Raw genomic sequence first — 13,996 nt, forward strand, 5'->3', positions numbered from 1 at the left:
AGAGAAGTAGTAATGTTCAAATACAGGTAACGTAACACACTGACAGAAATACTATTCATTAGTATGTATTAAGCAAGCAAATGCTTTTGCACACAGAATGATATAAAAGCATTATCGTCATCAACATACTTATCCCTGTAGAGTACTTCCATGTGAGCTGTATTAGCAAACCTCGACTAATCCAAACCTCTAGAGGCATTGTAGCTACTAATCTGGGTGAATTAAGTCATTCCTCCTCAGCTGCACTCGTTACATGATAGAATTTCCTTCCCTGAACAGTTCATTCACAAAGGTCCCAACACAAACTTCTCCTGGAGTCTTTTCAATGACTGCAGACAGAGAAAAAAAACTCTCTGAAAACAAACTTCTTTGCCTGTTTGGAAATGCCATTCGCTGCTCCTTGCTCCCTTATTTTAATTCCATGTCAGGCATAATGCAGTACATTATACATTACAGTACTGCTGAACTGTGTGTAGCATCACAGTGCAGTAATGCACAGCATTGGCAGAGCTGGATCCATGGGTGGTCTCATCACCAGCAGATCTCCTGCTCTACAGACAGCCTTGGAGCCGTAACACCCACCTACGTTGCGTTGCCTTAAGCTTCTAATTGCTGGTTTCAATTGAAATGCTTTGATGACTGTTAAAATAATGAAAGAAACTGTAAATTAACAGGAGCTCTCAGGAAATGTTATTCTTACACTCAACAGATTATTGATTCCTCTATGGAAGAACAGCAGAGTTGGAGATCTCCAACCTTAACTTAGGCAGGCCTGCCTCTCAATTAAAAATAACAGTAAACATTGTAATTGCAGCAAGAGACAACATCCATCTCCCTCTAAGAACATTTCAATTAACGCAACCACGGATCCCCCTTTGGTTGAACATGGTATTTAAAACAGAATTCACGAGCTCTCTAATTTATGATAGGTTATTGGATAACTCGTGTTAATTACAACTACACAATGTCAAAATTAATGATTTTCCCACCCTCTTTCAACTTGAGAATGAATTCATAACTTACAACAAGACTCAAAAGATGTGCAATTAATATTGTCAGCAACCACTTCACAAAAGAGATTTGTTAAAGGCAGGCATGTGGACTCAATTAGTGTATCAATTAATGTTGCAGTTACTTGATCTATAAATTATTGAAGAACTCATACAACTACTGCGAGGAAACAAAGCAAATCCACTCCCCGTCGATGAAATGAGCTCCTGACTGTGCTCCTCTTTCATTACTCTTCAGATCAAGTTTGAATTTTGCTGGTTTCCATGAATCTTCGCTATGTAATCGGAAAAATAAATGAACTCAGAACAGTCTGACAGCTGGGAACGCCTCATTACAGTGACGATGCTTTAATTGTTGTTAGTTGATTGCAATGCAGGAAAATAAAGAAATAAAATGCATCGACTGTCCTTGTTCATAAAGCTTACTGATGTAAAGCAAAGTGTCAGTCTTGAAACGAAGCTGCAAAGACTGCGTCAAGATTTCCAGGTATGGCAAAAATGTAACTTTCATGTCAACCAGAAACTTCAAATTTCATGGTGATTAGGCTAAAGACAAGATTCAAATGAGATCTAAGAAACCCCAAGGAAGACTTGGGCTGCAATAGACACCTATGATCAAAACTGATAAAGACAGAACATAACCTTGTTTAAGGGCTCCTTATCCCCAGAGGCTTCTAAACTAAGTAGGAATGTCCTGTTTGATCTTAGTATGACTACAGTTTTGCTTCTGGGGATGTAAAGGGTTTCCTTCAGATGGCTAGATAGACTTCAGTCTCTCATTAGAGTTTAGAGGATCTGTGAAATGGATGTGATTAGCCAGCAGCCTGATCTGACACACGGGAGTGGTCCTGAAGCCCCTGCACTCTCTTTTAATTAGTAGTCACACACTAAAGCAGGATGCTTATGCTCTTTGCAACCCTGATTTCAATAGGATCAAACTCACATCTTCCAGCCCCAAGAGAGCACAGCAGGGAGCATCCCCTGTTCCTGGCAGGGCAAGCAGGGTCATTCCTTACCTGGCATTGGGAAGTGCATTGAGCAAAGCCCACTCACTCCTTGCCTCCTCAAGCACAGCTGTGGAACCTGTAAATTCATTCAGTACAATGTGCTGGCTGTAAGGAGCTCCAGCAGAGCTGCACTGCATCCCAGCCCCTCCAGCTTGCACGTCTTACTGGCTGGTGAAGGCAATCCCCAGCTTGGCAGCATACCTCTTTGGAATCTACTGCCAGATGCCACGTGGTTCCAGTGCACTGCAGTGGAAACCTATTAAATAAGGGAATTTTGCCCATGGGGATCCTTAGCATCAAAGATTGCTATGGTGGTTGTCAAGAGGCCTGACTTATTTGCTTCTGTTTTCAGAAGACCCTGCCATTTTCAGTACTGCCTCAAGTCTTGCTACAGAGGCCATACAGCGACTGCAGTAAGAGTTGACTTTGCAAAGAAAGAAACAAATACGTTCTTAAGCTTCCAATAGAACAATTACAGAATCCAAGTGCAACAGCATGAAACCAAATGCCTAGAAAAGTTTCCAGGCTTACCACAAGCAGAAATAGATTGAGTTCAAATTTGGCATCCTGGCACGCTCCCTTACAAACCTTCCTCTTCAGCTTTCCTGTCTAATTTTCTGTGAGCAGATCATGCAGTGTAGTCATCAGTGTGGATTCACCATCAATGCATCACGTTTCCCCCGAAGAAGCTTCTAAATCAATTTTAATTCCAATGGGCTTAAGGCAATTTGTTTTCAATTCGATTCATTAATCTGTACATGTTTATAAAATGGCCTTTTACCCCCTCATGTACTACAGTATAACTGTGTTTTATATATCTAAATGCTCTGGCTAATAAGAACAACTTTTTTCCCCCAACAGGAATGCTACAAACACGTGATGTTTATTCACTCACTCAATGAACCAGATGACATAAACAAACAAAAAAACCTAACTGGAATGTTATTTGTTGTTATTCTTAAAGAATCCATGATTTCTGGCAAAGATCACACACCAAAAGGAATCACCAAGAAAGTCTGAGACCAGAGCTTTCTAAATCTCCTGAGGATTTTGCATGATTTCATTTCACAGACCAGCATGAAACCTCTTCAGGACGCCTTTTAGAATTTGACCAAGTTCTTAAAAACCGTGGTTACAACACAGCTACCAGCAGATATCAGGCAAGAGTGGCACGAAGATTAGTGCTGGAGGTTGGGGTTGGCAGCAATATAATCTCCTCTAATAACATCGAGTGCGCTGTAAGCTCATAAGATGGAGTGAAGTGAAGGAAGGAGGGTTGTGCAGGTCACAGCAAAACATGGGTCCCCCAGCTGCTCAACACCTTGACAATACACAGAGCAAAAAGCAACACCTTCCAGTCAGTTAAATTCCTGCTGTGTGCTGAGAACACGAGCAACTATCTTTGCCAGAGCCCATCAAATTCTGGAGCATTTATTCATCAGTCAGGTCAATATAAGGCAAAGTAAGGACTTGGCTTTCAACAACCTATTTTTAAGATTATCCACGGTGATAATACTATGATTGAAAAATTACAGTTTGATGTTATCTGTTGGTATTGAACTTCTCTACAGAACACTGGAGTTTTACAGCTGGATTTTACTTAAATGGCAGCTTCTGAGATGATCTCACATGTAAGTTTTTGTCCTAACTCTAGGAATTCTCTTACTAGTAGAGCAGAAAACTGCCTTACAAACCAGCTCTGATGATAACAGAAAGACCAGAGACTTGCAGGAAGGACTTTAAGACCCAAGGCTGTAAAAAACACTACGTCAAAATGAGAAATGTTTTAAATAATCACTTGTAAGAGAATTGCTTTGCATATGACTGCAGAAAGAGACCTTTGTTCTGAAAGTAAGATCCCATAAAATCCGTATCCATGCAGGAGCATTAATGCCACACGCCCAATCTGCAGCACAGATCTTCAGCACGGGATACACCTGTAGGAGTCATTCCACAAGGAAACTCTTATGAAGCTCACTGCTCCGTCTCAGTGCAGTGCTGTTACTGCAGCTGGCAGGAGACCCCCCAGATGGGCAGAAATGAAGGGTAGGAAGATCCTCCCTCCCACCTGTTGAACAGAACTAGCTGTATTGCTCTTGCAGAAGTACAAAACCTGAGCCACTGAAAATACATCAGAGCTGAAAGTTCTGTTTATAAAGCAGAGAGCAGTTTCTTGGGAGTACTCAGCTCTGTTGAATAATCAAACTCACTGATGAGAGACACAAGAAACCTCATGCCAGTGCTTGCTACCTGCTGCTGCTTGCAGTAATGAACTCAGGAAAGAAGCCTCCTGCTTGCCACCCATCCATCATTCACACTTAACAGAGAGCTCATTTGTTGAAATACACACAAATACACACAACCCAGCAACAAACAAACAAGCATACCAAGTTCCTTTTGACTTTTCACTGCATGTGATTGGAACAGCAAACACTGTCAGAACTGTACACCTCATCTGTCCGAAGCACTCCATGTACAGCGAGGCTTCCAGAGGGCTGGATGTGAGCAGATGTGCCCACAGCACTGAGCATGATCATTTCTGGAGATGCACTGCTGCACGCTGTCCCTTCTAGCTCTTTAGACACTTCTGCCTGCTGCAGAGAGCTCTGATTGCTGCCACAGAATGTATTTTGTGCTTTTCCTCAGCAGCAAAGGTAATTCTCAGATTTTCCATGTGGGGGCTAGAATCAGATTTTGTGCAGAGCATCCTGTTATTATGATCTATGAAATTTTATTAACAAACATCGAGTTGCTATAACAGCTGTTTGCTCTTTGCAAAACTTTCACCCTCCAGCAGAAGAAATAACATAGGAGACCCACATCAAAAAGATGTTATCTGTGACATAAAAAAAACTGATATTTTCAAATTTATCAGTTTTACTTTCTCTACTTGCCTTGATGAGCTTCTCCCTCAGATCACACTCCCGTCTACATCAAAGTTCCCCTATTTATGTCTTCCCAAACTACAGCTTCTTTTTTATCTCAAATGAACCACTTCTTCCATGTGATTTGAGGCCTACAGCAGTAAGGACCCTAAGCCATCCACTGAAATACATCTTTAAACCATTCCATGGCTGCGGCTTTTACAATAGTCTAATATCAAGGTCACTGATACAAAAGCTATCCCAATCACAAGGTCTTCACCAGCTTGGCAGAATCACCACAGTAAATGGTGTAGCTGCCCACAAGTCAAACAAGTTATTTATCAGATACCTAGCATGATTTCAATTTGCAATGCACACAGGTTTCAATCTTTTTATCTCAAGTATGAAAACTGTTAGATTATTGAGTTGGTTTTGCTGTTTTACTACTTGTCCTTTTAGCTTTAGTAATGCACGTTAAATTCAGCTTCAATCGCAACGACACTGTAGGTTAAAAATACAAAACAGCTACAATAAACAACATGAATTGCCACTGGAATTCAAGGTCTTGGTTTCCAAGTTCAATGGTATTAAAAAAGAAGAGCAATAAAAACACCAACAGAAATATAAGAATGAAAATCTCCACCAAAGTCTTACAGAACTTCTATTCAGGAGCTCATACAAACACACATCTCATGCTTATCAGTCCAAATAAGTGCCCTGGAATCTAATGTAAATTTGTAGTTATAAATCTGAAATCCCCCAGCATGCATTTATTTGTACCTTCCCCTTAATTCTCTGGGTCTTCCTTCTCCTTTTCTCTATTTCCTTTACTGGACTGATCTCCCTATAGACTGCTACTGAGTTTTCTGTAACTTCACAGAATGTCAGCAGGACTGAAACTTCAGCAACAAAGAGCCCATTTAAGTTCTGGTTAGTTCAAAATGAAGTAGAAACAAAGACTTCAGAAGAAAATGTATTTATCAACAAAGCAAAACAGCTATCTTTTGGTAAAAGTCATTTTGTTAGCCGTGTTTCCATTTGTGAAACAATTGCAAGTAAAGTAAAAAGTAGTGGAGGGTAACACAGAATTTCCTCCTTACAATTTAAACATATTTTAGTAATATAGGATTTGATTCTCTGACATTATATGTTCTCAGACCAGGCAAGACTTCCACTCGACTTAACAACTTTTACTTCCATGGAGTGCATAGACAACAGAAGAAACATAGATGCATAAAAGGTGGTAGGAGATACATAAAGATAAAGAGAAACCAGACGCTACCTTTCTTTTTGGAGTCTTTCTTTGTGCTGGTTTTAACAGCCACTTGAAGTTCTGCCTCAGTTGACATCCTATATCCTTAGTCCTCTTCACACAGATCCAGTATCTCGGTCAGGCTCATTTAGAATATGTCTCCAAGAGAATAATTGAGCCTTTCAGACACTATAACCCAAACAGTTCATCTCATTCAGTCCCTTCGAGTGCTGTTAAAAGAAACAAAAAGTAGCAGTCATTTTCTGAGTTTAAAACATGAATAATAATAATAATAAGGCATTGCAAGATTACTGAGAGATGTGGTTAGTAAGCATGATGGTGATGGGTTGACAGTTGGACTTAATGACCTTAGTTGTCTTTTCCAACCTCATGAAGCCTATGAAATTCCCTATCTACAGACAGAGAATGCCTGATTCCACAGTCTGCATTTGTAAATGATTAAACACGGGCATTTATGGCTGTTGGAGATGTCTCCAAGGGTGAGAGATAACACCAGAAGTGCACAAAGCCCCATCCTTCCAAGTCAGCAGCTGGAGGCCAGGGATTACATTCTGGGAAGTAGATGGCAATGTCACCAACAGCAACAAATTCTGCATCTCAATTCTTAAATGGTGCAATTACAGGGTGAAAACATCTTGCCAGATATTAAACTCACATCTGTACTCCTCAAATGCTCTTTCAATACTTCCATTCTATTACTTGAACAAAGTCAAATGAAAAACGTACACATCTGTTGTACTGAACACACAATACATCTTGCTTATGATAATGTGCATGTTTCAGGTATAAAAGAATCTGCCTCTGTTTAGCAAAGTTGAAATTCCTTACACCCACCTAGCACTTATTCCTTCAAATACCTATTTGTAAATACACATCTTTGAAAATACACTTAATTCAACTTACAGTTTACAGAAGATTTAAATGCAATAGGACTACTTCCAAGGGGCAAAACGGTAGCATTTGGGGAAAGCTATGTTTATTGTTGGTGAGATGCAGAAATGCTCCAGCTGTGAAGCCCCAGCAGATGTATGCTGGGGAAGCTTGGGCTGCATCAGCAAGCAATAAGCAAGGATTAAACAACTCAGTCACGACTAAAGCATTGCTCCAGCTCTTCCTGCTCAGAACAATGAGCTGCCTGCTCTGTCGGCCTGCTCAGAGCAGACCACGCTGTCCCAAAGCCATTTCTCACGATGCTCCCTCATTGAACACTTCATCTTGTCCTTCTTTTGGAGAAAGCGTTCTCCATTATTAGTGCAATTACAGCGAAGTCCATCTGCACTGTCTGAACAGGTGCCCGGTTATTAAATAAGCATTTAATAAAGAAATTAACCCAGCATATCGGCTGGTTAGCTGGCCAGAGATTAACGGCAGTTAAATACATTTGCTAATGGCACTTCTCAGTAATTTAAGGAAGTAATGCACTTAAAAATTGAAATAACTTGGACAGTTTAAATCACTTCCCACAGCAAGGGCCATGAAGCCACTCGTACTTTCAAATCCAGCCTCTTTTCACATTTTAAAATGCTTCAGTAACATTACATTGCCACGCAGTCTGTGAAGTGATTTAATATAGCTGAAGTGTGTCAGGGGTTTTCTTTAATAAGCTCTTCAAATCTGTATGCCTGTTACAGAATATTCAGAGATAGCTTTTCCAAATCTGCTGAACTGATTTCAAAAGAGGAAATTCCACATTTCTCCTCTGTGGAGTCTGAGGAAGTACAGAAGAGCAAAAAGGAGGAAGAAAAAAAACCAATCAACTTACAAATCTAAGCTGGAGTGCTTGCTATATACACCTTCTCAGAGTGCTTTAATAAACTAAAAACGTTTATTGTTGGTGTTGCTAGTTAAGAAAACAGCAGAAATGGAAATGCAAGTGAAGGCTGACCGAGGTGAAATGGAGGAAGGCAAGGAGTCCACAGGCAGGGGCTTGTGGGACTCCTCTGCAGGAGCCAGCTCTGCACCAATCCTTGCAATCCCCCAGCAAACAGGGAGAGAACAGATGTCCCCTGCTGCCCACGTCCCCATCCCCTCCCCCTGCACAACCCCATTTCATATTCAGCTTTACAGCACAGTAGGGATGCATCAGCCTTTCCAGCTCAGTGGCACTTACTTAAAGCATCTCTCAAGTCACAGCTGGATTGACAGTTTATTTTTCTAGAGTTTGGGTTTATGTTTTCCTAAAGGTTAGCTGGCATGAAGCACCAAGAGGAACTGCCTGACAAAAGGAAAATATTTCTAATAGGTCCCTTTACAATAAAATCAGAAGAAAAATTTAAACGAAATACAAACTACCCACAGGGTCAAGAGTTAAGCAAGTTTCAGAGTCCTAAAGGCTGCGTTTGGGTACAAAGCACCAAGAATTTCATCTCCTCTTGTCAGCTGCTATCAACAGAATAGCTGGAGCAATAATATCTGAACAGCACTGAATATTTTAAGACAACAACGTATGAGTGCCATCTCATTTGAAACTCTCCAGAAAAGCTATATCCCCTCGAGGCTCTCCCACTGAGTAATATTTTAAAAAATAAATGTGTGTCTATTTTTGGACAGGTTCACATATTGATTTACTTTAAAACCTAATCAGGTCATACTCTCCCGGGCTCAGAGATCCTTGAATAAAGCAATAGACATCTTTGTAACAGGAACACATAAACATCTGTCACATCAAGCTACAGTTCAAACTGAATTTGCTACAGCGACAATTCCTCCCAAAGTATAGGCCTTTATGTAAGCTACGTTAGTAAACTTCCATACCCTGTCCATATTTCAGTTGTTTATTACCCAGATGAGAACAGCAGTCAATCTGCTCCTCACCGCAACAGCTTTTATTGTCTCCTCCAATCTAGGTCACTGCTGTTAAATACTACAGCCTCCCAACTGTGGCGAGTACTGCAGCATGCGTTCTAGCAATGAGATGCCACAAGCCTCGAGCAGCTCTGCCACATTTCCCTGCTCTGAAGGGAAAATTTTGTTAGCAGCATTTTTAATAATGATAACAATAATATTAAAAAGCTCTAATCTTGAATGTAGCTGCTCTTAATGATCTTCTTGTGCGCCTCGCTCCTGTTCCAGCTACTACAATGCTTTGTGCATGCCTCAGCTTTTCCTAAAGAGGATTCCAAGCTCTTCGTTTTAACAAAATACTGACATTCTCTATTCCCTTATTAAGTGGATACAGCAAGAACACAATCGGTGCATTTTGGAATTAACTGGCTTTTAATTCCAAGAGAAGTCTTAAGCCTGCATTCTGTATTACTCCTACGCCAACGTAAGACCTAAAGCCTCAGTGAAGAAATACCTCTGTAGATTCCCTCTGCTGTCAGGATTAGCACAGGTTGAACCTCCCATTCCTCAGCTGTGTGTGTGTGTAAAACCACGATTTCTGCACAATTCTTTGTCTTCTTGGCCACACTCCACTGAGCTCTCAGAGAGCCTTTAGGGTGGGCTTCCCCCATCCCAAGGGACAAGAGGTCACATAGCATGATCTGAATGCTTCCCTGTGGCTTCAGGGCTTCAAAACTTCAGAATTTCCCTCTCTTAAAAGCAGCTTCCATCTGCTTATGTAAAGGAAAAGCAGCCTTAGGAAGGCTTTGTAACTAAGCCCTGGCATTCCCTAGGTATTTAGGTTCTCCATGGCCCCAGAGTGGGATCCAGCAGGTCCTTCATGAGAGGTTGGCACCTCCCACACAGGAATTTGTCAGAAATCCTACTGCCATCCTCAGCTCTTTCAGACGCCTGCAGCTTTGAAATTCCTTTCCTCCAAAGCATCCCTATAATCACCTGAAAACAATATGAATGCACATACTTCTCAAGTGTAAAGCAAAACCTGAAATATCGGAAGGGCAAAATATAAGTAACAAAATTATTTTTAAACAACCTTTGAAAACTGAAAACAGCTCAAGTGTGAAGGATTGCTATCCAGGGACACAACTGTTACTCAGAGGCTGAGCACCTGAGCACAGAGCCTCGCATGGAGACCTGCCCACAGACGGCACGTCACACCAGCTCCGTGCTGCTGCAGGAGGTTTTCCATCCTTGGGTTTTCCTCCCCAACAAGATGAGTTCCTCAAATCCCCAATTCTTCAAACCCCTGTTTTCAAAATAACCTTCAGGCAACTGTGGCCCATACCAGTTTATTAAGTTCTTTGTGGTTTACAACGTCTCATTACTCTGTCTCTAGGGCATCTCCAGGCATGCTATGCGTACCTCAGACAGTGCACGCAGCACTACCGGAGCTGATTTACAACAAGAACAGCATCTTGCCAAAAAATTGACCTACAGCTTATTTCCAAAGTGAGATGTTTATTAGTATTCCAATGACAGCAGGAATAATTACTGAAATTCCTCCTGGAAATCACTCCTTGTAGTGGCAAATACCACACTTCACGGCTTATTCACCAGAAGTGCTGCAAATTTCCTTCTCTTAGAAAATGCTGACTGGATGAAATAGACACTGTTCACACGAATGAACTGATTTCATAAACATTTTGAATGGGAAATTACTAAGAGTACCATCAAATATAACAGTTTCTATTTTATATCACAGATAGCATTCTAGAAAATAAGTGCAAAGCAAAAGAGGCTTCTGTAACAGTTTGTGAGATGTGGTTTCAAACTTTGGTGCTCGTGACAAACTATACAATGTCAGCTCACCATTTCTCCAAGGAAGGATACTTAGATACTTTTAAAGATGCAAAGAGAAAAAGCACCAAAGAGATTTGCACCAATTGGTTGGAAGACCAAGAGAAACATATCGGTACTTTTTCTTCCAGCGCTTTCAAACTGAAAGTTGCTCTCAGCCTGATTTCCAACAGCCCAGCACCAGCTTCAGCTCTGGGACACAGCACCTACCATCCCTTCCATGGGGTTTGCTAACAGCTGTCCCCTCATTCAGACTTTCCTCTATGCACATACTCCTTCATCGACCCCAAGGCAGAGAAAAAGAATTTCTGATAACACTGAGTAAGAGCAAGCAAGAACCCAAGCTCATAAATGCTCAGACACCACCCAGGCATACCCTGGCTGCATTCTGACCTCCACCAGCAGAAAGCTGCCTTGCCTCCATTACAGCCCATAAAGCCACACCAGCACAAAATCGATAGCATTGCATTTGATTTCTATTGGCGTAACTCCATGGGTTTTAATGGAGTTGGAGTTACACCAATTTTATGCTGGTGGATCTGCATTAGTGTCAGTGAAGTTATGCTGGCGTGACTGATGTAAACGACATCAAACCAACTGACCCCTATTGGTCTAAACTACTCTGCCATTAGCTCTAAAGCAACGTGAAAATGCAAATCTGTACCTTACCAAAGCAGGGTCTTTGGAGTTTACTTTTGCAAAGCAGGAGAACGGCTCTTTTGTGATCCTTTCGACACCAAAGAAACAGAGTGAAGACTGAGAAGGGAAAAAGGACAAAGTACACAGTTGGGATCACAGTATTCTGTAATTAGAGTTGTTAAATGATTACTAAAGCGCAGTGGTGCAATCATCACGCCGAAGGAAGCTGGGAAGTATGCAGTCAGGAACATCACCAGGGAGAAGGTAACGGCAATGTCACAGACACCACATTTTATATTTAAATGCAAATTCCTTGCAATCAGAATCCGTGTTTCTAATTGGAAGAAAAGGTTACGGAATTAAATGCTTCACATTCTGGACAGCTCAGCAGGATTGAAAGTTGCATGGTAAGTTGAAGGCAGCTTACTCATCTCCCATCCTTTACAGGAATATCTTAAATCAGCTTTTTCTTTTAATTTCAAGATCACTTTCTTACTATTGCAAGGAATACCAAACTGGGAGTCAAATCCTCATTCATTTTAAATAAAATATAACACAACTCCCACAAAGGTCTAAGTCATGCTATATTTTGAACTCTAAAGCAGATCTTGAAGCAATGCTTTTCACTGGCCCTCCTAGAGGACATGAATTCACACCAACTCTTCCAGGTTCCTTTTACATTTGCTCAGTCCCATAAGTTAACCTATACATCGTGCTCTTCAATTTCCTCAATGCTTCCTGACATGACACCACAGTAAAGCAAACTTCCTTTCTGTCAGCAACAAAAACTCCTCTGCCAGGATCTTTCCTCGCTGCCATTTGTCAGCGCTCAGCCCTTGTCCATGACAGTTAAGTAAGAGGAAAACTAATCAAAGGACTTCACCTCACTATAAATGGACTTCTGATTTATTACACCAGGCCTAGTGACCAGACTTCTACCAAAATTCATTGACTTGCAGAGAAAAGGGGAAAAAATAAAAAGCTTTCTGGGACCGCGAGCATCACCCAGGCAAAAAATTGGTGTTATGTTCAACAACTGTAGGACATCAGGATTTTAAATATCCCAGTAAATGAGCCTTAGTTACAGAAATACTTCTGACAATCCCATGTAAAAGCTCACGCCCTCACACCAGCAAAGTTGCTCACAATGGTAATTCCATTTGACAAGCGATTCCAGACCAGTGTACTTGGGAACGGCTACGAGGTTTTAATGGAGAAGTTTCACTGCTAGAAAATATACAAATGAACAAAGATAAAACAAAATACAAAACCCTAACCCAATGATTTCAAGCATGGCCGCATCATGTACTGGAAGAATCAAAGCCTAAGAGATCATTTAGAGATCCTGCCAAAGGAATTACTGAAAAGAAATACCAAGTTACTGCCAGGCTAAAATGTCAGGGGAAAAAAAAGAAAAAAGAAAAAGAAAATACTAAAAAAATGAGAGATGTTCTTGATATTATTCAACTGGGGGAGTTAAGTAGCTAGATGAGTAAACTACACCTACTTGAGTGGTAATGCATCACAAAATCATGCTTATTTTCTAAACATTTTTTAAAATTACCTAAGTCGCATGCAGAGAGGAGCCATTCACCTTCCACTGTCATGCTGTAGTTTACTCTCTCTTGGAAGCAATTACAGGACAAATGCCAAGCTACAGAAGGTATTTTTCCAGCAGCAGCATCTGGCTTCTTGGCAGCCTCCTCAGGCAATTCTGTTGGAAGCTTTAGAGATGCTATTGGGTCAGCCCTGGTCCTATTGCTCATGAACCGTCTGGCAGTTTCTTCTTCCTAGATGTCATAATCCTTCTGATTTACCTTGAAGGAATTAGCACGCTTTTATCCATTTCAAAAACAGTTGACCTGCAAGGCATTTAAGGGCCATCTATAAAACAGTAAAAATCACTGGTGTAAATCTGCAAACCTTCACACCAGCAGCTTTTCAGGATCCATTGCTTAATACATCATCAAGAAAACAAGTATGCAGTGCAAAACCCATGCATCTCTTACTGGTAAATTGAACGCATTCCTCTCAATTCAAGGAAAAAAACATAAGACACATGAAAAATAGATTAATTAAAAAGAAAAAAAGAAAAAATCAAGCTGGAGCAACAGCAAACCTATGCCTTTATCTAACATGAACTGGTCTCGTACAGTGCAGCACTACTGTGCTGTATCCCATAGTAAGGAATGGCACACATGAATTCAAGGAATTCCTCTGGCAGACAGCAAGCCTGAACTGAAATACAAGGAAATGCACTAAGTTAACAGAAGGAAAACAATTTCTAAGAATCCACTTCTTGCATCCTTCCTTCTCCATGCTGCCTGTCCCTCTGCTATGGTCTGCATCGTCGTGCAGCTGTCATCATGCTTAATCCAGGAGGATGGAAGACAGGATGCTGTTTTTACCCTCCCTATTTGCGTATCAACAGAATCAAGCATGTGATAAAAAAGCTTTATGTCAGTTCGTTGAGATCCTGTGGAATTAATACAGAGAAAAGCAATAGGCTGCTGTAGAAAGCACTTTTATTGGCCATAGCATGTGTGGGATTCTCCTTTTTAA

At 40.9% G+C, this 13,996-nt stretch overlaps 1 protein-coding gene across 3 annotated transcripts in view; it reads right to left on the bottom strand.

Annotated features, from left to right (window-relative positions):
- DAB1 (DAB adaptor protein 1) overlaps window positions 1-13,996 on the bottom strand; it is a 123,834-nt gene that overhangs the window by 82,173 nt on the left and 27,665 nt on the right. For all 3 annotated transcript variants that reach the window (XM_042873755.1, XM_042873753.1, XM_042873754.1), the window contains one exon: window positions 6,164-6,363. In XM_042873755.1, coding sequence (XP_042729689.1) covers window positions 6,164-6,230 — 67 coding nt within the window. In that variant the 5' untranslated portion in view covers window positions 6,231-6,363. The remainder of the gene's footprint in view (window positions 1-6,163; window positions 6,364-13,996) is intronic.

The sequence above is a fragment of the Lagopus leucura genome, unplaced genomic scaffold, assembly GCF_019238085.1.
Source record: "Lagopus leucura isolate 7727_CA_CO unplaced genomic scaffold, USGS_WTPT01 Super-Scaffold_100009, whole genome shotgun sequence".
NCBI lineage: Eukaryota > Metazoa > Chordata > Aves > Galliformes > Phasianidae > Lagopus > Lagopus leucura.